The following is a 25,835-nucleotide window of genomic DNA, read 5'->3' as shown; positions in this document are numbered from 1 at the left end:
AGTGCAGCGATACGCACCATGCACGGGAATTGGTCGATTGGTGTCATGGTCGGCACTAACATGATGGGCCGAAGGGACTGTTCCTTTGCTGAACAACAGTGAACTACTGAGCCACCAGCCAGACATCAGTGGGGGTTAAAAAGCAGGAATCTGAAACGAAAGGTGGGGTTGTATAGCGGTGTTAAAAGAGAGATAGGATTGAACAGGGTCAGCGAGGAGTCGCAGCGATACAGCCCGGCTACAGGACCTTCGGTCCCACCAATACATGCCGACCACAGTGCCACCAGCTAATCACGGTTTCCTCCATTCGGCGCATATTCCTCAACCCCTGCACCTCTACATATCGATCCAAGCGCTTCGAAAATGATACTAATGTTCCTGCCTCAACCACTTCCTCTGGCAGCTCGTTCCAGTTACTCACCGTCATCTGTGTGAAGAATTTGTCCCTCGGATCCCCTTTAAATGTTTCCTCTCTTACTCTAAACCCGTGCCCTTTAGCTTTCAATCGTCCTACCCAGTTACCGCCCGCCTTATCGATGCCTATCATCACTTCTATAAATTCCTCCGTTCCAAGGAATGAAAACCCAGCCTGTCCAACCTCCCCCTGTAACTCAGCCGTTCCAGTCCCGGCAATGTCTCGATAATCTTCCCTGTACTCTTTCCGGTCTAACCACGGTACAATTTCACTGTCCCAATAGTGATCATCTTTAGCGCGGGCTGTTTATAATGTTTACGGTATTGGCGCTCACGTGACAGTAGCACTGCGATTGACCCGGTCAATATTTACGGCTTTTGTTGCCCCGTGTCCCTGATATTTACGGTAGCCACTCTAACTTGTGAACGGCACTATTTTCACAATGTTTATGGTACCCGGTTCATTATATTTATAGCGTTTGGTGTGACATCATCAGTGTTTCCGCTATTTCCTGCTCTTCAATTATGATATTTACAACCAACAGTGCTCTGTGTCCACAATATTTGCAGAATTCAGTGTGAGAGGACACGGTGTGGCTCGTTGCAATATTCGTGGTGTATTACTGTTTGTTTAGAGCATTTACAGTATTTTGTGAGGTTACTTCCCAGTCTTTATGGTACTTCATGCAGTGAGGTCGCAATATTTATGGTATTCGGTAAGCTGGCTCACCATTATGATATTTAGTATGACACCAGTACCATAATTCTGGTATAAATACTCAGAGACCACTTTATTCCGTTCCTCCTTTGCATAATAAAGTGGTGACTGGGTGTCCTTTCGTGGTCTGCTGGTGCTGTGTGTTCAGGGATGCTCTTCTGCACACACTGTTACAACACACGTTTATCTGAGTGACTGTCACCTTCACGTCAGCTTGAAGCAGCCTGGCCATTCTCCTGTGACCTCTCTCATTTCACCCACAGAAATGCCACTTGCTGGATGATATTTTTCTGTTTTGCTTTTCACTCCATTCTCTGTAAACTCCAGAGACTGTTGTGCATGTAAATCTGAGGAGATGAGCAGCTTCTGAGATACTCAAACCACCCCTTCTGGCACCAACAATCTGTCAAAATCACTTAGATCACATTTCTTTCCCATTTTGAGATTTGTTCTGGGTGACATCTGAACCTCTTGACCATGCTTTTATGCATTGAGTTGCATAAACCCTTTATCACCGCAGCTTGCTCACAATATTTACGGTCCAGGGCATTTCTCTTCCAATATTTACATTTCATATCGCATGTGCTCAATATTTATTGTGTTGTGTTCACAATCTTCACAGTAGCTGGTGCAGAAGGTCCATAATATTTTGACAGTGAGACTGGTTAGATCCCACAACACCAAGTTCAGGGACAGTTAATCCCCTGCAACCATCAACTCCTGAATCAGCGTGGACAACTTCACTCTCCTCCACACTGAGCTGATTCTGTGAGCTACAGACTCACTTTCAATGACTCTTTACAACTCCTTTAGTCAGGATTATTTTTTTAATTGTACAGTGTGTCTTCTTTTGCACTTTGGTTGTTTGCAGTCTCCACACACAGCATTTCCTAAACTCTATGGTATTTCTCTTTTTCCATAAATGTCTGCAAAGAAATGGATCTCAAGGTGCTCTGTGGTAACATACAGCACATTAATAAATTCACCTGCAACTTCGGACTTTGGTTCACAATATTTACGGTATTCAGAGGGGCTGGTTCAGTGTTTGCAGTTTTCAGAGGGACTGGTTTGCAACATGTCCCGTATCTGAGGCTGATTAACAATACGCTTGTCACTGATATTTATTATACTGGTTTATGTGTGTTCACACAATATTTTCAGTATCTGGGGCAAGTTTTTATGGTAATTCATGATAAGGACTGCTGACAGGTCACTGACCTGATTAGACTGGCTGAGATGGGGAGTTTTTATTGACTTATTGAGGCACAGAGTGGAATAGGCCCTTCTGCCCCTTAAAGCCACACCACCCAGCACCCCCGATTTAACCCTCGACTGATCACAGGAAAACTTACAACTAGCAATTCACCTACCTGCTAGGGCTTTGGCCTGTGGGAGGAAACCCACACGTTCATGGGGAGAACATGCAAACTCCTCAGAGACAGCTCTGGGAATTGAACCCAGGTCGCTGGTACTGTAAAGCCTTGTGCCACTGGGGGAGGGAGGATATTCAGAGCTTCGAGAGGAGAGGGCGTGCTGAGAGTGGGTGAGAACACAGATGAGAGATTATAATGTGGAGATGTTTGGAGACATCCACTAAAGCACAGAACAGAGAGCAAAGTATTTGTTAAACTGTGGGAGATTGGTTAGTGTTGATGTTCAAAAGGATCTGGAAAGAGTTAGTCTGTACAACGCTGTGCCCTGGGAGTGTGAGTGACTGGGGGTGTGAGTGTGAGTGGGAGTGAGAGTGTTTGTGAGAGAGAGAGAGTGTGCTCTGCCCATCTCTATCCCATCCCCCTTACCCAAACCTCCAACCCACCCCCACCCCCAAGAGAGGAAAATGCCACTGTCCCGTCAGATGGAGACTGATGCCACGGTGGGCTCCGAGGGCACCTCCAGTCTCGCCATCTCCCCCACTCCGAGCTGCTGGTAACGATCCCTCGCCAGCCTGCGGGGTTGCAGCATCACCTCCTCCAGCTGGGGGAAGAGCTGGAAGAGAGGAGACAACGTCCCGTCACATCCTGGGAGCAGATTCGGACTCACGTTCCCCTCTGTTGGCATTCCCGGTCATCCTATCACAATCACAATGTATCTCCTGATAATACTCCCAGGAATTCGAGCTCGGGGTTTCGGAGAGGGGGAGGGGTGTAGGGGCAAGAGGGAGTTCATGGAGATAGGAGGGGTGTAGGGGCTAGAGGAAGTTCATGGAGATAGGGAGGGGTGTAGGAGCAAGAGGGAGTTCATGGAGATAGGGAGGGGTGTAGGGGCCAGGTGGGATCATGGAGACAGGGAGGGGTGTAGGGGCCAGAGGGGGATCATGGAGATAGGGAGGGGTGTAGGGGCGAGAGGGAGTTCATGGAGATAGGGAGGGGTGTAGGGGGCGTGTCAGATCATGGAAACGGGGAGGGACGTAGTGGCCAGAGGGGATCATGGAGATGGGGAGGGGTGTAGGGACTAGAGGGGTGTCACAGAGACACAGAGGGGTGTTGGGGCAGAGGGGTCTATATTCTTATCTTGAAGACAATACCACTGTTTGTATTTTGAAGAGATTTGGTATCTCACCAAAGACTCAACAGTTTTTTTAATAGATGTATGGTGGAGAACATTCTGACTGGCTGCATCACTACCTGTTATGGTGGATCACAAGAGGCAGCAGAGGGCTGTAACCTCAGCCAGCTCCACTCCACCATGGCAGAACCGTCCCTTCCACTGAGTACATTGTCAAGAGAGTGAGCCTCAAGAGGGAAGGGTAGGAGCGGCAGGGGATGGGATGCAGAGAGGGTGAAGACCTGCTCCCTTCCCCCTCCCCACTCAGTATGAGCACAATTACTTGTTCCCTCCCCTAGTGAATTCTCCACCCCCCCACTCTCACCCCCGTTACCTTGGTCAAGGACCCGAACATGGGCATGAGGGTGGAAGTGATGAATGCACTCTGTGTGTGAGATTTCCACACCCGGTCCCGGTCCATGAAGGGCGACACTGGTAAACCCTCCGACTTCTCCCGGTCTCCCTGGAACAGGTCCAACTGCACCAGCCGTGATAGAGACCGAACCTCCCCTGACAGCGAGGCATCCCTTCCCTCCTCACCACTCCTCCCACAGCGCTCCCTCCTCACCTCCCACAGCAGTCCTCCTCACCACTCCTCCCACAGCGCTCCCTCCTCACCTCCCACAGCAGTCCTCCTCACCTCCCACAGCGCTCCCTCCTCACCTCCCACAGCGCTCCCTCCTCACCTCCCACAGCGCTCCCTCCTGACCGCTCCTCCCACAGCGCTCCCTCCTGACCGCTCCTCCCACAGCGCTCCCTCCTGACCGCTCCTCCCACAGCGCTCCCTCCTGACCGCTCCTCCCACAGCGCTCCCTCCTGACCGCTCCTCCCACAGCGCTCCCTCCTGACCGCTCCTCCCACAGCGCTCCCTCCTGACCGCTCCTCCCACAGCGCTCCCTCCTGACCGCTCCTCCCACAGCGCTCCCTCCTGACCGCTCCTCCCACAGCGCTCCCTCCTGACCGCTCCTCCCACAGCGCTCCCTCCTGACCGCTCCTCCCACAGCGCTCCCTCCTGACCGCTCCTCCCACAGCGCTCCCTCCTGACCGCTCCTCCCACAGCGCTCCCTCCTGACCGCTCCTCCCACAGCGCTCCCTCCTGACCGCTCCTCCCACAGCGCTCCCTCCTGACCGCTCCTCCCACAGCGCTCCCTCCTGACCGCTCCTCCCACAGCGCTCCCTCCTGACCGCTCCTCCCACAGCGCTCCCTCCTGACCGCTCCTCCCACAGCGCTCCCTCATGCTCCTCCCACAGCGCTCCCTCATGCTCCTCCCACAGCGCTCCCTCATGCTCCTCCCACAGCGCTCCCTCATGCTCCTCCCACAGCGCTCCCTCATGCTCCTCCCACAGCGCTCCCTCATGCTCCTCCCACAGCGCTCCCTCATGCTCCTCCCACAGCGCTCCCTCATGCTCCTCCCACAGCGCTCCCTCATGCTCCTCCCACAGCGCTCCCTCATGCTCCTCTCACAGCGCTCCCTCATGCTCCTCCCACAGCGCTCCCTCATGCTCCTCCCACAGCGCTCCCTCCTGACCGCTCCTCCCACAGCGCTCCCTCCTGACCGCTCCTCCCACAGCGCTCCCTCCTGACCGCTCCTCCCACAGCGCTCCCTCATTCCCATCCCACAGCGCTCCCTCATTCCCATCCCACAGCGCTACCTCCTGACCGCTCCTCCCACAGCGCTCCCTCCTGACCGCTCCTCCCACAGCGCTCCCTGCATTGCCACCCGGTGTGGAGGCTCCAACACATGGATCACAAGAGGCTGCAGAGGGTCGTAGACACAGCCGAATCCATCATGGACACAACCACCCCCCACCGTCACGGACACAACCCCCCTCCTCCAACGTCACTGACACAACCCTCCCCACCGTAATGGAAACAACCCTCCCCCACCATCACTGACACAACCCCCCACCACCATCGTCACGGACACAACCCTCCCCACCATCACAGACACAACCCTCCCCACCATCAGGGACACATTCATAATGCAATGCCTCAAGAAGACACATCCATCATTGAGGACCCTCGCCAGCCAGGACATGCCATCTTCCCATTTCTGCTATCAGAGAGCAAGTACAGGGACCTGAAGTCCCATACTTTTCAATTCAGAAACATCTTCATCCCCTCTGCCATCAGTCTATAAACACGACCTCATTTGCAGTCTTTATTTGTTATTTATAGTCATTTTCTGTGTTGTGTGTACAGAAAGTAAATTTCATGACATTTCAGTGACAATAACCCTGATTCTGAGTTTGGTGAGGCCACCTTTAGAGTGTTGGGTACAGTGTTGGTCACCGTGTTGTTGGGAAGATGTTGGGACGAGCAGAACTTTCCTCCATCTTCTCCAGCTTCATGATATCCTTCCTATAGCTGGACGACCAGAAATGCACTCAAACCTCCAAGTGTGGTCTCCCCAATGACTTCTACAGCTGCAACATAATGTCCCATCTCCTGTGCCATTGCTACCTTGTCAGACCAATTTTTGTAGCAAGCCTTGTCTGGTTCTTCCTTGTCTACGGCCTGTTGGTTTTCAGGGTTTGGACTATTTCAGTATCTTTGGAGGATCAGCCACTCCCTGAAATATCCTGCGATGTCTGTGGAAATCTGGATCGTCCTTACCCCCTCCCATCCCCCTCCCGAGAGCTTCCCACCCCGTAATCTTCGAAGTGAGCTTGTTCCCACTCCTGCGGCCCCCTCCCGCATTTCCCTTTGTCGATGTCACCACCTCTCCTCCCCTACCCCGCCAACCCCTGCAGACTGTCTCACCTTCCGGATCTCCTCCGAGACTCCCGACTCTGTGCCAGCGAAGATGTCACAGTTGGGCTCTGAGAGTATCTGGAAGGCCACGGTGCAGTGGTGCTGTTCCAGGGGGGAGCGGTTTCCGTAGCGACGTGCGAGATCGGTCTGAGCATTGACCTGGTATCTATTTGGGGGTGGTGTGGGGTGGGGGGGGCAAGAGTCCAACCCTTAGACTGAGAGTGGGGACAGTCATCAGCGGCATCTCTCCTCCGCAGCGAGCTCGGCATCACGTTAAGTGTCAATTATCGGGATGATGGGATTGTTGGCTTTGTGGCCACGTTTGCAGACCGGACGAAGATAGGTGGAGGAGCACGTACTGTTGAGGAAGCAGGGTGACTGCAGAAGGACTTAGACAGATTAGGAGAATGGGCAAAGAAATACCAGATGGAAGAGTGTAGCATTGTGCACAGCCGTATATTCTGGTAGAAGAAATAAGGGCACAGACGAATTTCGAAATTGGGAGCGAATTCAGCAACTGGAGGTGCAAAGGGACTTGGGAATCCTTGTGAGGGTTCTGTGAAGGTCAACTTGCAGGTTGAGTCGGAAGTAAGGAAGGCAATCGGAATATTAGCATTCATTTTCAGCGAACTAGACTATAAAAGCAATGAGGGAATGCTGAGGTTTTATAAAACATCGGCCAGACCGCACTTGGAGCGCTGTGAGCAGTTTTGGGCCCTTTAGCTACGGAAGGATAAGCCGCCACTGGAGAGGTTCCAGAGGAGGTTTATGAGAATGATTCTGAGAATGAAAAGGTTGATGTTTGAGGAGCATTTGGTGTGCTCACTGGAGCTGTTGTTGGGAGACGGGGGAGTCGGGATCAAGGCCGGCGTTGGAGTGGGAATACCAGCTCGGAGTGACCCCTGGGGCCGGGCACTCAGACTCACGTGTTGTTGAGCCCGGGGTGATCCAGGTCGTGGCAGACAGCGGAGGTCATCAGGATCAAGATCTCGATGGGTTTCAGCCGGGCCTGAGATGACGAGGGAGGACGGGGTCAGTGTACGTCTGGGCTGACACCTCCCCCTTTCCCACCAGAACACGTCACCCAACTGGAGCTCTCTGCCCCCAACATCTCTCCAACAGCTCCAAATCAGGGGGGAGTGTGAGGAGGGAGTGCTGTGGGAGGGACAGTGAGGAGGGAGTGTGGTGGAGGGGTGGTGAGGAGGAAGGGGCAATGAGGAGGGTGTGGTGGGGAGGGAGTGCTACTCCGCAGGAGTGAACTTGACCGAAGTGATCGTTACAGAGGGCTAGTACAGACAGGATGGTCAGAACGTGCTCCCATACACCCACCTGCAGCTCACACAGTTGGATCATGCCATGCATCATCTGGGTGACGCAGAAGGAGTGGCGGAAGTTGTGGAACGGATTCTCCCTGTAGTTCTCCTGGACGCTCAGCTGTGGCACAGAGAGAGGGTGCAGACAGTTACAGATCCTTCTGTCCATCAGATTCCTGCTGGTTCTCCGGCCTCATTCTTGTCCGGTCCCTCCATCAGGGCTGTGTATCCTCCCCTCCTCAGCCCCTAACTACCCTCCCTCTGTCCAACATCAACGAGCCCCCAGTGGGATCGGGATGGGAGCGGTTTGTGGTGGGATCAGGGGAGGATCCCTCTGTTCCGTCACTGGGTTCAACCTCATCGAACAGAACCAATTAACCCCTCCCCATCTCCCATCCCTGTAACCCCCTTCAACCCCATTAGTCCCTCCATCTCTGTCAGCCCCGCTGGCCTCTGCACCCCTTCCCATCTCTGTGACCCCCTCCGGCACGCATCGCCATCCCATCTCATTACGTCTGGAAGGGTAAGGGGAAGGATGCAGATGAAGAGGTGGGGAAGAAGAAAGAGAAAAATAGAGGGAGAGGCATGAGATGGAAAAATTGAGAGATCAGAGAATAGATATATAATAATCGAGAACCCTGCCCCACTCCCCTAACTCTTTCACAGAGAGATGGATGGGAAAAGGAGAGAGGGAGAGAGATGAATCAGGAGAAAGATGAGGAGTGAGATGAGGGAGGTGTAGCAGACAGGGAGGGGCATTAGCCAGGTAGACAGGAAGGGTTTGGGATGGGGATTATGGCTGAATGGTTCCTGGGAGGGGTGGATGAGGAGAGGATACCTACCAGCCATCGCTTCAGAGTGATGGCATTGATGTTAAACTGGTTGACCAGGCCCAGACTGTGGAACATGTACTCGATACAACTCAGCATCTGTGGGGAGAGCAGAAACACATCCAGATCCAGACCCCCATCCCACCTCCAATCTTCCCTCTTCTCCCCAGTCCTCCTCCTCCCCAACATAACCCACCGGGGCTGGAGCTGACATTTCCTGGGGGAAGCTGTTGTGGTCTGGGACTCTCTGCTTGAAAGGGGGTGGGGAGGAATGGTGTGAGAGCAGATCTGAGGATGCAAACGAGAGGCAGTGAGAGAGTGAGAGAGAGAGACAGACAGAAAGAGAGGATGTAGCAAAGTTGAGAAATTGTAGAGAATGAGATGCAGGGAATGAGAGAATGGAAAGAGGTTTAAGAAACTGAATTGACAAGAAAGAGAGAGACAGGAAATGAAGAGAGAGTGATGAATATTTGGGAGAAAGTGAGCAAGTGACTGAAGCAATAGATGGAGAGAGGGTGGGAGGGAAGGGAGAGAGAGCTGCAGTGAGTGAGGGAATTGGGGAGGGGTAGGGAGATAGAGAGCACAACAGAATTAAAAAAGAGAAAGAGAAGGAGGTAGAGAGAAACTGATGAAAACGAGTGATTGGGGAGATGGGTGAGAGAAAGACAGGATTGAGTGACTGGGGAGAGAGATTTTGTGCATTTGAGAGACTGGGGAAAAAGGGAGATGGCAGGTTGTGTGCATTTGACGGACTGAGGGGGGGGAGAGATGTCATGGGTTGTGCTGAGAGACTGGGGAAGAGAGGTGACAGGTTGTGTACATTTGAGAGACTGGGGCAGGGAGAGGTGACAGGTCGTGTACATTTGAGAGACTGGGGAAGAGAGGTGACAGGTTGTGTACATTTGAGAGACTGGGGAAGAGAGGTGACAGGTTGTGTACATTTGAGAGACTGGGGCAGGGAGGGGTAACAGGTTGTGTACAATTGAGAGACTGGGGCAGAGAGGGGTGACTGGTTGTGTACATTTGAGAGACTGGGGAAGAGAGGTGACAGATTGTGTGCATTTGAGAGACGGGAAGAGAGGCGACAGGTTGTGTACATTTGAGAGACTGGGGAAGAGAGGTGACAGGTTGTGTACATTTGAGAGACTGGGGAAGAGAGGTGACAGGTTGTGTACATTTGAGAGACTGGGGAAGAGAGGTGACAGGTTGTGTACATTTGAGGGACTGGGGAAGAGAGGTGACAGGTTGTGTACATTTGAGGGACTGGGGAAGAGAGGTGACAGGTTGTGTACATTTGAGAGACTGGGGAAGAGAGGTGACAGGTTGTGTACATTTGCAAGACTGGAGAAGAGAGGTGACAGGTTGTGTACATTTGAGAGACTGGGGAAGAGAGGTGTCAGGTTGTGTACATTTGAGAGACTGGGGCAGGGAGAGGTGACAGGTTGTGTACATTTGAGAGACTGGGGAAGAGAGGTGACAGGTTGTGTACATTTGAGAGACTGGGGAAGAGAGGTGACAGGTTGTGTACATTTGAGAGACTGGGGAAGAGAGGTGACAGGTTGTGTACATTTGAGAGACTGGGGAAGAGAGGTGACAGGCTGTGTACATTTCATAGATTGGGACAGGGAGAGGTGACAGCAGAATGAAAGACCACACCCATCCTGGACATTTCCCCTTTCATCGGACAGAAGGTACAAAACCCTGAAAGCATACACCACCAAGCTCAAGGACAATTTCTATCTTATGATTTTCAGACTCTAGAATGGAGATTTATGTGATAAGATGGACTTTTGAGCTCACAATCTCCCTCGTTATGATCTTGCACTTTATCGTATTCCTGCACTGCACTCGTTTGGTAGCTTCTACACTTTATTCTACGTTGTTATAGTTTTGCCTCGATCCGGCTCAATGCACTGTGTACTGATCTGATCTGTATGAACCGTATGCAACGCAAGCTTTTCACTGTATCACAGTGCACGTGACAATAACAAGCCAATAAAAATTCCAAGCAGAGTTGGCCAAGGACAATAACATTGTGTTCAAACAGGCAATCCCCCATGGAGTGGGACTCGATGAGGAACTGCACCTCATGGCCCGGTGATGGACTCTTGCTGTGCTCAGAAGCTCCGCCTCTGAAATTACCGATGCCTACCTCGTTGGGAGCCCACTGCCAGATGTCGAAGGTTGGCTTCTTCAGTGCCTCGATGGTCTCTGGAGAGAGGGTGTACTGGCAGGGAGAGGCACAAGGAGGAACAGGAGGTCAGTGTATGAGGGCAACATCTCCACGTCAGAGCCACATGCGTGTCTTAAACCTCCGCCCCACCAAACCACACACCCCTCCCCTGGCCTGGCGCCTCTTCACAGAAGCACATACCTATGACTATGCAGACGGAAACACCGCTCAGTAAGATCTCATAAACAGCATTCTGGGACCCCAGAGAGAAACACTCCCCCACCCATCCCAGACTCCCCATTTGTGACTGTGGGACTTTAACACGCACAGACCGGGCCTTGGATTAACGTCTCGTCTGGAGAAAGTGTGAGCTTTCCCCCTCAGTGCCCCTCCTGCAGCGCATTTCACTCTCCTAACCACCCCTCCCACAGCCCACGCTCCCTCCTCACAGCCCCTCCACAGTGTTGCGATCCCCACTCCGTGAGGGGTGGGCTGGCAGGAAGAGCAGTTCACAGAAACAGAGAGGGGTATAGGAGCTGGAGGGGTTTCAAAGACTGGGAGGTGTGTGGGGGCTGGAAGGGGTATAGAGATGGGGAGGGGTGGAGGGGTAGGAGAGTTTACATAGACAAGGAGGGTACTGGCCTCCCCCTCACCCTCGGCCACTGACCCACCACGGCTGCAGTGTGCAGCGTCTACAGAACACTCTGCTGTTAGTCGCCCGGGCGACTCGGACAGTATCTACGTCCGCACCTCTTACTACCCAGAAGGATGAGGGCAGCTTTATGTTTGTGGGGACAGTTTCCCCCCTACTCTACTCCCACTCGGAAATCTGTGTGCCATTCCTTCACCGTCGCCGGGTCTGAACCCTGGGACTCCCTCTCTCCCCACAGTACCGTGGTCTGCGGAGGTTCGAAGGGGCGACTCAGCCCCACCTTTGAGAGAGGCGACAGGGAGCCGATAAATGCTGATCTGTCCCAAAGAGAGGGAAGAATTCACCCTGAGGACATGGATCGGACGGAGGCTGGCCTCTTGTGTACCTCCTACCTCTTGGCAAGCTCTTCCCGCAGCCTCTCGATCTCCCCCTGACACTTGGCGATCTCGGCTCTCCTCCCGCTCTCCACTGCAACACAATCCAAGCCATTCCCGATTAACCGCCTCGTCTTCCGGGTCCGTGGGATCCTGGGATCAGCCTGTGCTGAGGACACCCACGGGGGAGGGCAACGATCACGGGGAGCGATCGAACCGGAGCGTCGGCGTGTGGGCTGACCCGATCCGCCATTCGGTCACGGCTGATTTACTATCCCTCTCAACCCCGTTCTCTCGCCTTCCCCCCGTAACCTTTAACACCCTTCCTAATCACGAAATTACTAATCGCAAATGTTGTGAAGAAAGATGTTGCAAAGTCACGAATCAAAAGGTTGAGCCTGGTGGGACTGGTGCTCTGAGCTGCGCGTGTTTCAGTGCAAGGAGTGTTGTAGGAAAGGCGGCCGAGCTTAAGGCACGGATCAGCACGGGGAATTATGACATTTTAGCCATCTTTGAGATTTGGTTGTGGGGGGAGAGGCAGGGCTGGCAGCTCAGTATTTCGGGGATCCATTGTTTTAGACGAGTCAGACTGACCGGGGGAGGGGGTGGTGAAAGGGCTGGGGTGGCATTACTGGTCAGGGAAAATGCCACGGCAGTGATCTGTCAGAACAGACTGGAATGTTCGTCCACGGAGACTTTATGGGTAGAACTGAGGAATAAGAAAGTTATGACCACTTTAATGGGATTATATAGAATTTAGAATAGTACAGCACAGTACAGGCCCTTCGGCCCACAATGTTGTGCTGACCCTTAAACCCTGCCTCCCATATAACTCCACCTTAAATTCCTCCATATACCTATCTAGTTGTCTTTTAAATTTCACTAGTAGTGTATCTGCCTCCACCACTGACCACTCAATAATCCCTGGGATTCAGAAGAGCAAATTTGTAGTCAGATCGCAGTCTGTTGCAAAAAACACAAGGTTCTGTGGATTTATCCACCACAATTTGCTTCAGGCAGCAAACAGCTCCTCCTCTGTAATCTGTGTCGGACCCATTACCTTGCCTCGGCATTGCCTCTCACCTGTATTCTCCATCTACTGACTGGGGCTCCCATACTGTGAAAAGGGCTGGATGGGAAAGAATTAGTCAAGAACGTTGCCTTAAATCCCAACAAAAGAGAGTGCAATAATAGATCTCCGATTAGGGAATGCAACAGGGTAGGTGACAGAAGTTTGTGCAGTGGACCACTTTGCAACTAGTGGTCATACTGCCATTGGTTTCCAGATTTTTATGGAAAAGGGTAGGTTTGAGATTCTAAATTGGAGATGGTATCAGAAAGGATCTGGCATGTATAGATTGGGACAGGTTATTTTCTGGGAAAGGTGTACTTGGTAAGGGGGAGGACTTCAATTTTCATGAGTACAAAGCTTGTATGTGACTGTAACAATAAAAGGCAAGGATAACAGGTTTAAAGAACATTGATTTTCAGAGATATTGAGACCCACTTTGAGATATCAAACTCTGGTTTAAATATACCCAATGACTTGGTGTTCACCACCAAGCGTGGCAATAAATTCCACAAAACAGAGGCACTGTCATGCCTGTTTCTGATGACATGTGCTGGCCCCTACCCATCACTGTATTAAATGATTCCCCCCGCCCCAGTTCTGATAACTCTGTCTCCTCAATCGAGAGACATTCCCACGGGGGAAATTATCTCCCCTTCCCTGTCCCCTCAGGATCTGAGCAGGTTCAGTGAGTTCACCCACCGTCCTTCTAAACACCGGCCTTCATCAGTTAGGGCACTGAGTACTGGAGTCGGACGTAATGTTACAGATGCACCAAACGTTGTTGAGGCTCCGCTTTGAATATTGTGTACCGTTTTGGTCATCCCGTTATAGAAAAACTACCGTTAAGCTAGAAAGAAGGCAGACGTTTATGGGAATATTGCCGGGACTCAAGGCCTTGAGTGATAGGAACAGGCTGGGCAGATTAGGAAGTCCTTTGTGCGTAGGAGACAGAAGGGTGAAATTATAGAGGTGTAGAAAATCATGAGGTGTGTAATTACGATGAATCACTTCGCCAGGGTTAGAGAACCAAGAACTACAGCTGCGGTTCCCAACCTTTTTTATGCTATGGACCCCTACACTTAGCCGAGGCTCCATGGACCCCAGGGTTCAGAACCATTGGACCAGATGTTTGGGGTGAAAGGGGCGAGATTTAATAGGAACATGGGAGTGGTTTTTAAGAAGGCTTGTGGTGTGTTGGCCTTCATCAGTGGGGGACTGAGTTGGGTTCAAGAGCTGCAGGGTGATGTTGCTGCTCTGTGAGACTCTGGTTAGACCCCACTTGGAGAGCTGAGTTCAGTTCTGGTCACTTCTTTATAGGAAGAATGTGGAAATTTCAGAGAGGAAGCAGAGGAGATTTATCAGGATGTTGCCTGGATTAGAGAGCATGTCTTATGAGGAAAGGTTGAGAGAGCTCAAGCGTCTCTCAAAGGACAGGGACATGAACGAGGTAGTGAGGCAGAACAAGGGGGAGGAGGATAAGTAGGGAGGGGCAGGATGAGGAAGGAGGGGGTAGCTGCATGACATTTCTGTGGAAATGCCACGTTCCCCCTCCCCCAGTCACTGAGGAGGGGGATGGAGACCATGGTCGGAGGTGCAGGAGTGGACAAACATCACTCACCCTCCACCCATCTCTCCAAGACAGCCAGCTTATTCCGAATCTCACTCTCGATTTCGTCCACCCTCAGGGACCTGCAGAGGGGGAGGGAAGGAGGCAGTGAGGAGAGAGGGTATAGAGGGAATTTTCTGAGAATTTGGGGGGTGCGAGTGCAAAAAGATTAAGATTAAAGATTGGCTTTATTTGTCACATGTAACAACGAAACATTGATATGCACGGTGAAAGATGTCATTTTGAGTCAAAGACCTACACGGCCTGAAGATGTGGTGAGGGATGAGGGGAGGTTCAGGGAGAATACACAGAACAGAAGATGTTCTCTGACAGACCGTTCCAGATAATGAACCCCTCTCTGTGTAGGGATAATTTTAATGTCCTGTGTGAAAGTAATTACCCCTCAGATGGACTTTACCCCTCCACCCTCTGCCCCCTTGTTTTTGATACCCATACATGAAAAAAACATTAAAAATGAAAAACAATAACAAAATGCAGAATAAAGTGTTACAGTTGTGGAGGAAGTGCAGTGCAGGAAGACAAGGGCTACAATGAGGTAGATTGTGAGGTCAGGAGTCCATTTTATTATGCTTGGGGATCCATTAACAAGGTAAAACTGTCTCCCCTACATGTTTCCCACAAATCCTATAGACCTCTGCTAGGTCACTCCCTCAGCTTCCACTGCTCCAGGGTAAACAGTCTCAGACTATCTGGTCTCTCCAGTCTCCTGATGTCCATGGAGTTGAGAGGGAAAATAAATCAGCCATGATGGGATAGCGGAGCAGAATTCTCTGTCTTGTGGTCTTGTGGGCCTGGCCACCAGCAGCAACGGGGACCGTCAGCGATGAAGGGGACAGAGAGCGCCGGTAATCACGTTCCCGCTTTCGCTGTTCTCAATCCAGTACCTGGAGAGCTGGACGGTGACATCAGTGCAGAATTTCTGTAGGAGGACCTCTCTGTCTGTGAGTGAAATCAATAAATCAGCTTGTTATTGTCACAAGTGCCGAGGTACAGTGATGTTACATTCTGTCCACACAGATCGTTTCCTCACATCAGTGCATCGACATAGTGCAAGGGTAAAACAATAACAGTTACAATTGCCCAGGAAGCGCAGTCAGGCAGATGGCAAGGTACAAGGTAGATTGTGAGGCCAAGTGTCCATCTTATTGCACTAGGGTACTGTTCAATAATCTTATGACAGTGAGGTAGAAGTTGTCTTTGAGCCCGGTGGTACATGCTTTCAGGCTTTTGTATCCTCTGCCCGATGGGAGAGGGGAGGAGACAGAATGTCTGGGGATGGATGGGTCATGGATTATTCTGGCTGCTTTACCAAGGCAGAGGGAAGTGTACACAGAGTCCTTGGAAGGGAAGTTGGTGTCTGCGATGTGCGCACCTGTGTCCAACTCTCTGTAGCTCCTTGCGGTCACGGGCAGAGCAGTTGCCGTATCGAGCCCTGATGCACCGGGACAGGAAGCTTTCCTTGACGCATTGATAAAAATCGTCAAGGTCAACAGTGGCATGTTGAATTTCTCAAAGCTCAGGAGGAAGTAGAGGTGTGCGTGAGCTGTCTTGTCCATGGGTGCACATGTCTGAACCGGAACTACGGCCCGAGAAGCGACGGGGATAGAGTGATGGGCAAAACGCTGGTCTGGGCCAGTGAGGGCCTGATCCAAGGAAGAACTTAACATCTAAAAACTGTTTACCTGAGTGCCCTGATGACGTAACAACAACCTTATATGGAGAACTATAAAACAAATATTTCATAATTAATATCTGTCACTTTGCTGAACACTGCCCCCACCGACTGAATCTCCTCCCACAGACACTCCCCACTCCCCATCACCAACTCCCCCCTCACCCACTGAATGCCCTCCCACAGCCCACAGACACTCTCCCCACAATGAATCTCCAGCCACAGTCCACTGACAAACTCCATTACTGATAGTGAGGAGGGAGGGAATGTTGCGTGAGGGGCCGGATCGAACCCAGGCCTCTGGGATTAAATCTCGACATCTCAGTCATCTCCTCATTTCAAGGATATTCCCAAACATCCCGATCCCCTTGACCGTCGAATCCTACCTCTTGGGATTGGCTGGCATCTCAGGATCAATGGTCACCAGCGACCCCTCGTGGTCAAACAAGGACAGCGCGCCCCCTCTGGATAGGAAGAGAAGATCTGAGAACCAGAGGCAGACTCCGCCTCAGCTTTCCATAAAACTCCCTCCCACAGTACTCCCTCTTAGCGGTCGGTCCCACAGTGCTCCCTCCACACCCCGCCTCCCGTAGCGCTCCCCCCCCTCACTACTCCTCTCCCAGCTCGGACCTCGGTGCTAAGACGTACGGATTCGAACGTGCCACCCTCTGACTGAGGAGCGGGGAGTTAGTCGCTGCGCCAAGCGGCCCGACTGACCTGAGAAGCCCAGCAGCGGCACACAAGAGGTCCCGGACGTCGGACGGACTGGATAAGCGGCTGAAGATCACCTGGAAGGGGGTGGGGGAGGGGGGAATGGGGGGAACAGAAGAGGATGGGGGAGGGGAGGAAGAGGAGAGAGGGATGGAGAGGGGAATGAGAGGAGAGAGTAAGGAATGGAGGAGGGTGAGGAAGAAAGGAGGGAAAGGGGAAGAATGGAGGAGAGGTAGGAAAAGAGGGGAGAGGAGCAGGGGAGAGGTGGAGGAGGGGAGGGGAAGAGGGGGAGAGGAGGAGGGAAGAGGCAGTCACGACTGTCATCTCTGTGCTGGTATGCCTCATCACCCATGGGGCGTGTTCTAGGGCTCAGTCCTGGGGAGGTGGGTGCATGGATAGGGCAGAGCCCCTGGAACTGCTTTTAGATCTCTGCCGAGTGTTCATTGGGTCATGGGGCCAAATCGCCGTTTCCTCTGCTTCTGTGTCAGGGCCATTCGGCTGAACGATCTCCCTCCGCTGCTCCTGTCTTCGAACAGGCTGGAGAGGGGGCGCACAGGTTTTTCTAAGTCCCAACCCACCACACCCCCTCCCCAGGCGTGAGGACATGGGGCTTAGTTATTCCAGCCTGAAATGCCTTGGTGCAGTTCAGGGAAATACATTCCGGGAGCTTGTGAGAGGACACGGGAGTGGTTTACCAGAATGTTTCCCAGGACGAGAGTGTTAGACTCTGGCAGGGAGACCAGAGGTGATTGGAAAGATCCCCTTGGAGCCAAGGATAACAGTACCACACTGGTAAAGGTTCTTCCACCCATCATATTGTGCCAAACTATTAAAACTAATGTCACCCAACTCCTTCTCCCCACATCTCTCCATTGTCCACATGTTCCTGCACCTGTCTAATTGACTATTAACCACCTCTGTCGTATCTGCCTCTACCAGGCGGCACATTCGAGACAAAGTAGCTGCTGTCCACTCCATACATACCACTTATCACATCGTACCCCTCTGTGAAGTCTCATTCCCCTTTGCTCCAAAGAGAAAAGCCCTCGTTCACTCAATCTATCCTCAGAAGACAGGCTGTCTAATCCAGGCAGCATCCTGGTAGATTCCCTTGGCTTCCACATCCTTCCTAAATTGAGGCGACCAGAAGTGAACACAATACTCCAGTATGTTTTAATCAGAGTTTTATCGATCTGCAATATCACCTGGCGGCTCTGGAGCTCAATCCCGTGACTAATGAATGTCAAAACACCAAACATCTCCTGAACAACCCTGTCAACACAGTGTTCCACATATTGATCTCCCGAAGTGGATCATTTCACACATGCCCGGAATAAATTCTGGGACATGAATTAATCATGTCACAATTCACCTTCAGAGATGAGCAAACCCCCGGCCCGTTGGGGTTGGATGTGTGGAAGAAGGTTGTTCCATTTGATGACTGGTTCAGGAACAGAAGGTGGGAATGATGGGATCGACGAAGAGCTAGCACGGACTCTGAGCCGGCTGAAGCGCCTCCTTCCTGGATTCCCGGGTTTAGCAATGGGAAATATCCACTCCTGGGGACGATAATGTGATCGGAGCAAAAACAAAATGGTGGAGTAAATGCGGGTGTAAAACATTTTCCGTGGAGGGGTGAAGGGGAGATAATGTTTTGTCTGAAAGGAGGGGGAAGTGCGACATAAACAGATAGGGTAGGAGATTCCCAATGGAGAATAAACATCGGGAGAAGGAGATGGGGGTCTGATTGGAAAGGCTATTTCAAAGGCTGGAAAGAGAGGGATGGGCCAAATGGCCTCGCTACAGGCTGGCGATGGGAGAGACAGAACAGGCTGGAGAGGTTTCCCGGGGTCAGGAGAAACCCTCGGTGTGGAGTGGGATCAGACACCCCGACAGCGCACATGACGGGCTGTCTGAACATTTTGACAAGACAGGGGCGCCTTTGTCTCAGTTACTGACCCAGCTCTCAGACTGTGACTGCGAGGAAAACCGGTTACATGTAAATTCCGTGTGGGAATGGGACTGTTCCGTGCACCGTCACAGTCAGGATGGGCCTTGTGGCCACCTCCTGGGGTTCAAGGAAATAACCAATCTTCTTCAGTGTCTAGGACCATCACTAGAGATCAATGTTTCAAATATCCCATCACACGCTCCCGAGGTCAGACACCAAGTGGAACTTCCACCACACCATCACAGATTTCTAGGGTGAGACACAGAGTGAAGCTCCCTCCATACCGTCCCATCACACACTCCTGTGGTCAGAAACAGAGCAAAGCTCCCTCCCACCAATCGATCACACACTCTCGAGGTTAGACACAGAGTGAAACTCCCTCCTCGCCGTCCCATCACACACTCCCGGAGTCAGACACAGAGTGAAACTCCCTCCTCGCCGTCCCATCACACACTCCCGGAGTCAGACACAGAGTGAATTTTCCTCCATACCGTCCCACCATACATATCCATGTTACGGTAGGATTCCTATCCCGCGAACACAATTCTGGATAAGGGCGTACGCTATTCCTTCAAAGGATGAGTTGTTTCTGGGTGCTGGTAATGAGGGATGAAGTGAGAAACCATTGGGCAATAATCCTACCTTTCGAATCCTTCCATCCACCTCCAGGTGAATGACCTTGGGCAGGGCTGTGGAAGGGGCAGATCCCATAGTGTCTCAGAGAACCATACTCCAGAACTACCCTCGCGGAAATCCAATACAAAGCTGGGATCTCCGAGTCTCTTCTGCTCTTCCTCCCTCCGCCTTCTTTCTCTCTCTCCTTCCCACCCTCCCCTTCCTCTCTCTCTCTCTCTCTCTCTCTCTCTCACACTCACTCCGTCTCTCTATCGATCACAAACTGATTACAACTTGTCAATAACTATGGAGTTTGCTCTCCCCATCTCACACACTTTCTGTCTTTTTCTTTCTCTCACTCTCTGCCACTTACACTGCCTCCCACTCCCTTTCTCTCTCTGCCTCTCACACAAAATGATTACAATCCCTCAGCAAACTCAATATGCTTTCCTCGCTATCTCTATCACTATTTCTCCACCTCTGCCCCCTCTCGCACTCTTTCTTTCTCTTTGCCCCTCTCTCTCACACTGATCACAAACTGCTTTCTTCTCTCTCCACCCCCCCCCCCCCCCCCCCCCCGCCTCTCTCATGGGCTGATTACAACCTCTCTGCAACCCAGTTTCCAGGGTAACCCAGTCCTTGGCGACTGAGGGATGGAAAATATTCATCATCGGCTCATTATCATCTCTTCCCTCTGCCTCTGGGAACTCGGGGACGGCTGCTCGATCAGAACCCGCGGATGTTCATTGAACGGGTTCAGTCCTGAAGCCCGCCATGCCGGGGTGCTGGGTGCCGGGTTTGGGGGAGAGTGTGTCACCGTGTCTGCATCACAGGGGTTTAATCCTCAGCAGATGTAAATCAGTCCTCAAAGCCGAGGTAACAATAGACAGACTGGGCGCTAATTAACATCTCAGCAGCCTCCCCGCTGACCTGTATTTACACGCTGCATGTGTGTCCACATTTCTTTCCAAAGCCCGAACCTTCTTAGCTTAGCTCGAGGGAGACAGAATCAATAAACTGTGATTTCCCTGTTCCGAGAGGGTGTGATGGGATAACGTTGAGGGAGTTTTACTCTGTGTCTGAGCACAGGACTGTGTGGAGAGGTTTCACTCTGTGTCTGACCCCAGGACGGTGTGGAGGGGGTTTCACTCTGTGTCTGACCCCAGGACTGTGTGGAGAGGTTTTACTCTGTGTCTGAGCACAGGACTGTGTGGGGGGAGTTTCACTCTGTGTCTGACCCCAGGACGGTGTGGAGGGAGTTTCACTCTGTGTCTGAGCACAGGACTGTGTGGAGAGGTTTCACTCTGTGTCTGAGCACAGGACTGTGTGGGGGGAGTTTCACTCTGTGTCTGACCCCAGGACGGTGTGGAGGGAGTTTCACTCTGTGTCTGAGCACAGGACTGTGTGGAGAGGTTTCACTCTGTGTCTGAGCACAGGACTGTGTGGGGGGAGTTTCACTCTGTGTCTGAGCACAGGACTGTGTGGGGGGAGTTTCACTGTGTCTGACCCCAGGACTGTGTGGAGAGGTTTCACTCTGTGTCTGACCCCAGGACGGTGTGGAGGGAGTTTCATTCTGTGTCTGACCCCAGGACGGTGTGGAGGGGGTTTCACTCTGTGTCTGACCCCAGGACGGTGTGGAGGGAGTTTCATTCTGTGTCTGACCCCAGGACTGTGTGTATGGTGAACTACATATCCCTGTCTGGACACGCCCCCTGCTGACTGCTCCTGTGGCTCCTCCTACAGACCCCTGTATAAAGGCGATCAAGGCCTGAGCCCGGCCTCTCAGTCTCCAGGATGTCGTATGGTGGTCACTCACTGCTTGTTCCTTCTTCCAGTCAATAAAAGCCGATATCTCGCCTTTACGTCTCAGAGAGAGTTATTGATGGTGCATCACTGTGGAGGGGGTTCACTCTGTGTCTGACCATGTGATTGCATGATGGGTCGGTGTCGAGGGAGCTTCACTCTGTGTCTGAGCACAGGACTGTGTGGAGAGAGTTTCACTCTGTGTCTGACCCCGAGAGAGAGTGTGTGTGTGTGTGTGTGTGTGTGTGTGTGTGTGGGGGGGGGGGGGGGGTTTCACTCTGTGTCTCACTCCTGGATTTCACAAAATATCTTTCTAAAATTCAGTGCTACAATATACACAGACCAGTAGCTAACACAATTAATACTCTACAAATAGAGATTACACAATAAACTAATATGTTTCCATCTCTGTCAATGACAGTACTAACCCTCCACCTCCTCCACCCCGCCTCCCCCCCCCCACGAGAAGCCCACGATCCCGGAACGCCCCTAAGGTCCCCGTGGACAGCGCGTGCTCCTTCTGAATACCTACCGGGGCACGAACATACCCGCTAAACATTGCCTGACAGTTTGCCCGGGCGGATCCCTCCGCCACCCGTTTCTAAGACCCACGGATGGCTGATCTCGCCAGCCCCAGGAGCAAGTTGACAAGAACATCCTCATCCCTCCATGTCTCCTACTTACTGCATGACCGTATATCAATAGGGTGGGGCTAAAATGTAACCAGAAGTCGAGAAGCAGCCCACGCAGATACGCAAAAAGGGGCTGCAGTCTCGCACGCTCCATGCACTGTGGTACACGGTATCCTCCTTGCTGCTGGGAGATCCGTGTACAAACTAAATAACTTATTACAGGGCACTGTTCCATGCAGCAGCCTCCAGCCCATGTTCTTCATGGGAAGAACTCCCTCGTAAAGGGACTTCCATTCGGGACTCCCCTCACCTCCAGGTGGAAAGTCGGCCCGTCATGGCGTGTCGGGACGGTGGACAAGGGCTGGGAAGTGGAAGGTGTGGAGCAGCAACCCATACAGGTACCTCCTACTTGCATCCCTGAATGGGATTGTGGGTGTCGAGGAGCGACGGCTCAGGTTGTGCGGCTCGGCTCTCGGATCAGATTGCGGTGCCTGGGCAAAGCACCCTGAGAAGGCTTGACCTGCGCTCCAGCCGGGCCATGACTTTTGTCTCCAGCTCCTGCCAGTTCGCCAGCCAGGTCTCCCCAGAAGGATTCAGGTAGACTCCCAGATAGAGGAGATGCCTGGTGCTCCACTCAAAAGCTCTCATCTCCCCCGGCAGGGAGTCCACCTGCCACTGACCCACTAAGAGTCCGGAACATTTCGCCCAGTTGATCCTGGCGGAGGATGCTGCCGAGAAAACTTCTTGGCACTCGCGCATCCTCCGTAGGTCACTGGGATCTGTCACCATGAGGAGTACATCATCAGCGTAGGCTGAGAGGACGACCTCCATGTCCATTTCACGCAGAACCAGACCTGTCAGCCTTCGCCGTAGGAGGCTCAGGAATGGCTCAACACAGATCGCATACAATTGACTGGACATGGGGCATCCCTGACGTACTCCTCTCCTGAAGGGAATGGGCGCTGCCAGTGATCCATTGACCTTAACTAGGCACTCTGCGGCAGTGTATAGGAGCCGAACTCGGGCCACAAAGTGTGGTCCGAGCCCAAAGGCCTGCAGAGAGTCCACCAGGAAACTGTTGTCTACCCGGTCAAACGCCTTCTCCCGGTCAAGAGAAAGAAACGCTGCCCGGGACCCAGTCTCCTGGTGCAGGTGGATTAGGTCCCGTACTAGGTGGACATTGTCCTGGATGGAGCGGCCCGGGACCCAGTCTCCTGGTGCAGGTGGATCAGTCCCGTACTAGGTGGACATTGTCCTGGATGGAGCGGCCCGGGACCCAGTCTCCTGCTGCAGGTGGATCAGGTCCCGTACTAGGTGGACATTGTCCTGGATGGAGCGGCCCGGGACCCAGTCTCCCGCTGCAGGTGGATCAGGTCCCGTACTAGGTGGACATTGTCCTGGATGGAGCGGCCCGGGACCCAGTCTCCCGCTGCAGGTGGATCAGGTCCCGTACTAGGTGGACATTGTCCTGGATGGAGCGGCCCGGGACCCAGTCTCCCGCTGCAGGTGGATCAGGTCCCGTACTAGGTGGACATTGTCCTCATGGAGCGGCCCGGGACCCAGTCTCCTGGTGCAGGTGGATCAGGTCCCGTACTAGGTGGACATTGTCCTCATGGAGCGGCCCGGGACCCGGTCTCCTGGTGCAGGTGGATCAGGTCCCGTACTAGGTGGACATTGTCCTGGATGGAGCGGCCCGGGACCCAGTCTCCTGGTGCAGGTGGATCAGGTCCCGTACTAGGTGGACATTGTCCTGGATGGAGCAGCCCGGGATTGTGTAAGATTGGTCAGGATGAATCACCTGTCTCATTACTGAACCAAGACGGTTGGCCATTGCCCGGGCGAAGATCTTGTTGTCCGCGCACAAGAGGGAGACCGGGCGCCAGTTCTTTAGCAGGCGGAGGTCCCCCTTCTTGGGCAGTAGGACCACAACAGCTCTTCGCCATGAGAGGGGCATTTCCCCGGTGTCTAGGCTCTCCTCTAGAACAAGGCTGTAATCATCCCCCAGGACATCCCAAAAAGCCTGATAGAACTCCACACTCAGACCATCTAAGCCAGGGGATTTACCCCTCCGGAGTTGCCGAAGGGCAGTAGACAGCTCCTCCCGAGTCAGGGGAGCGTCCAGACGCGCTGCGTCATCAGGGCTGACCTTTGGCAAATCTTCCCAGACCTCACTGCACGCCTCTGCATTTGACGGATCCGGTGAGAATAAGGACCGATAGAATGAGCGGACTTCTATATTGATTTCGTCAGGATCCGTGATGGAGGAGCCATCAGCAGCCAGTAACTCCACTAGCTGCTTTTGAACTTCCAGCCACTTCTCCAACAGCAGAAGAAGGGTGAGCCGCGGTCTGAATCCTGCAGCATTCTCGGGTCTGCTTGAGCTTCAGATTCCTTAGTGAGTCCTTCTTCTCCTGCTATTCCTGCCATTGAAGTTGGTCCCCAGCGGTCGGAGCAAGACGGGTCTCTAGGTGAAGCAACGCTCTCTCAAGCCGGTCAATCTCAGAGCCCAGCCTCTTTGTCGACCCCCTAGTGTACTCCCTGTTGGGCTTTGCCGACTTCCCACTACAGCCGTAGGGAGCAGAACTCTCTCTCTCTCTCTCTCCCCCCCCCCACCCAGAACGCTCGGAACGAATCCCGCAATCGGGGGTCCTGCAGCAGCTGGTTGTTAAAGTGCCAATACCCAGATCGCACCCGAGGGTGCAGAGGAGTAAATTCCATCCACACAAGGTGATGATCCGAGCACGACAGCGGCCGCATGTACGCCCCAGAGATGAACAGGCGGTCTATCCGGGAACCTCCCTCTCGGGAAGGCTCTGGAGTCGGGGTGAAGATTCCGCAGCTGTCCACCAAGCCGACTAGCTCCTTTAACTTTTTTTTGCCGATGCTGGGTCGCGTTGGAGACCAGAGCGGTCCTCCACCTCGAGGGTACAGTTGAAGTCTCCCCCGAGGATGACGCAGTTCCCAGGATCGATGGAACTCAGCAGAGTGGACAGCTGATAGAATAGGCAGGTCTGCATCACCCCGCGCCTTGGAGTATACACATTGATTAAATGCAGAGGTACACCATCCAGGCACAAGGCCAGGTGGAGCAGACGGCCGGGCACGACATCTTGGACTCTTGGGATTTCCGGCTGGAAGGTTGGAGCCAGGAACCTTTCAGCAGGATCGCCACCCCACTAGAGCTGGAGCTGAGGTGGCTCATATAGACCTCTCACTGCCAGTCCAGCAGCCAAGCGGACTCGTCCCCCAGGATGGTATGGGTTTCCTGCAGGAAACTCACCGCATTCCTCCCATCCCTGAGGACTGAGAGATTGCCAAATCTGCGGATAGAACGCCTGTTACCATTTACAATTGAACTAACTGCGTTGAGCTTCATGTCGGGAGAACACCAGGGGGCGCCCTTAACCACATTTCCCGAAAAAAGGCGAGAGAGCTCTTTGCTCTCCGGGATAACCCGAGTGGTACCAACCCACCCAACCCAACATCTCCCGAAGGATTGAGACTGCCTCCCACTCTGATATGCTTAACCAGGTCATCCAGGAGGGATTTCAGCTGTTGCCTGTCAGTCCCCGACACTGCATTCCTCTTTCCCCTTCCCCATCCGTCTGAAGATGACTCGCAAGGACTTAACCAGTCTCGGCATACTAAGCGAAGGGATGCTAATTTCGGCCGATGCTTTGCACGGTCAGAGGTGAGAATGAACTCTCTGATTTCCTCCACAGGTATCAACGGTGATTTCTCAGGAGGAGTGAGAAAGTCCATTGTCTCGCTATCAAAGGAGCCTCCCTCCAACCCCTCACTACAAATAGATCCCCATCTTCCTCCCCCTGTATTCTAATAGATGGCTGCACTTGTAATTCACACTGCGCAGCGGATACCCCACTCATACCTGCCCGCTCCACCGTCACATCAGTCATATCCACTGTTCCAACAATGGAGGAATAATCCCCAAGGACTCCCTGCGGGCTATTAGTTGATG

General features: G+C 52.8%; 2 protein-coding genes across 2 annotated transcripts in view; both read right to left on the bottom strand.

Annotated features, from left to right (window-relative positions):
• Window positions 1-778: 778 nt before the first annotated feature.
• Window positions 779-25,835, bottom strand: part of LOC132385387 (high affinity cGMP-specific 3',5'-cyclic phosphodiesterase 9A-like) — a 266,175-nt gene continuing 241,118 nt past the window's right edge. Inside the window, exons 13-14 of the mRNA XM_059957429.1 lie at window positions 4,011-4,154; window positions 779-3,118 (exon numbers count right to left, since the gene is read on the bottom strand). Coding sequence (XP_059813412.1) covers window positions 2,984-3,118; window positions 4,011-4,154 — 279 coding nt within the window. The 3' untranslated portion in view covers window positions 779-2,983. The remainder of the gene's footprint in view (window positions 3,119-4,010; window positions 4,155-25,835) is intronic.
• Window positions 5,639-9,249, bottom strand: LOC132385388 (high affinity cGMP-specific 3',5'-cyclic phosphodiesterase 9A-like). Its single transcript, XM_059957431.1, has 5 exons — window positions 8,587-9,249; window positions 7,761-7,865; window positions 7,358-7,440; window positions 6,441-6,597; window positions 5,639-6,044 (listed from the first exon to the last, which is right to left on the bottom strand). Exons 1-5 carry the CDS (start codon window positions 8,761-8,763, stop codon window positions 6,039-6,041), a joined length of 528 nt encoding a protein of 175 aa, XP_059813414.1. The 5' UTR covers window positions 8,764-9,249; the 3' UTR covers window positions 5,639-6,038.

Source organism: Hypanus sabinus (genome assembly GCF_030144855.1).
Source record: "Hypanus sabinus isolate sHypSab1 chromosome 1 unlocalized genomic scaffold, sHypSab1.hap1 SUPER_1_unloc_14, whole genome shotgun sequence".
Lineage (NCBI taxonomy): Eukaryota > Metazoa > Chordata > Chondrichthyes > Myliobatiformes > Dasyatidae > Hypanus > Hypanus sabinus.
Note: the sequence above shows the minus strand (reverse complement) of the source record. Positions and strands in the feature narration are given on the sequence as shown.

Excerpts from the sequence above, each read along its gene's own strand:
- LOC132385388 (XM_059957431.1), bottom strand. The coding sequence starts at position 8,763 with ATGTTGGGGAGGAGGAGGACTGGGGAGAAGAGGGAAGATTGGAGGTGG. Across the intron at positions 7,866-8,586 it reads TCACTCTGAAGCGATGGCTG|CTGAGCGTCCAGGAGAACTA; the intron begins GTAGGTATCCTC and ends TCTGTGCCACAG. Across the intron at positions 7,441-7,760 it reads TCCAACTGTGTGAGCTGCAG|GCCCGGCTGAAACCCATCGA; the intron begins GTGGGTGTATGG and ends TCGTCATCTCAG.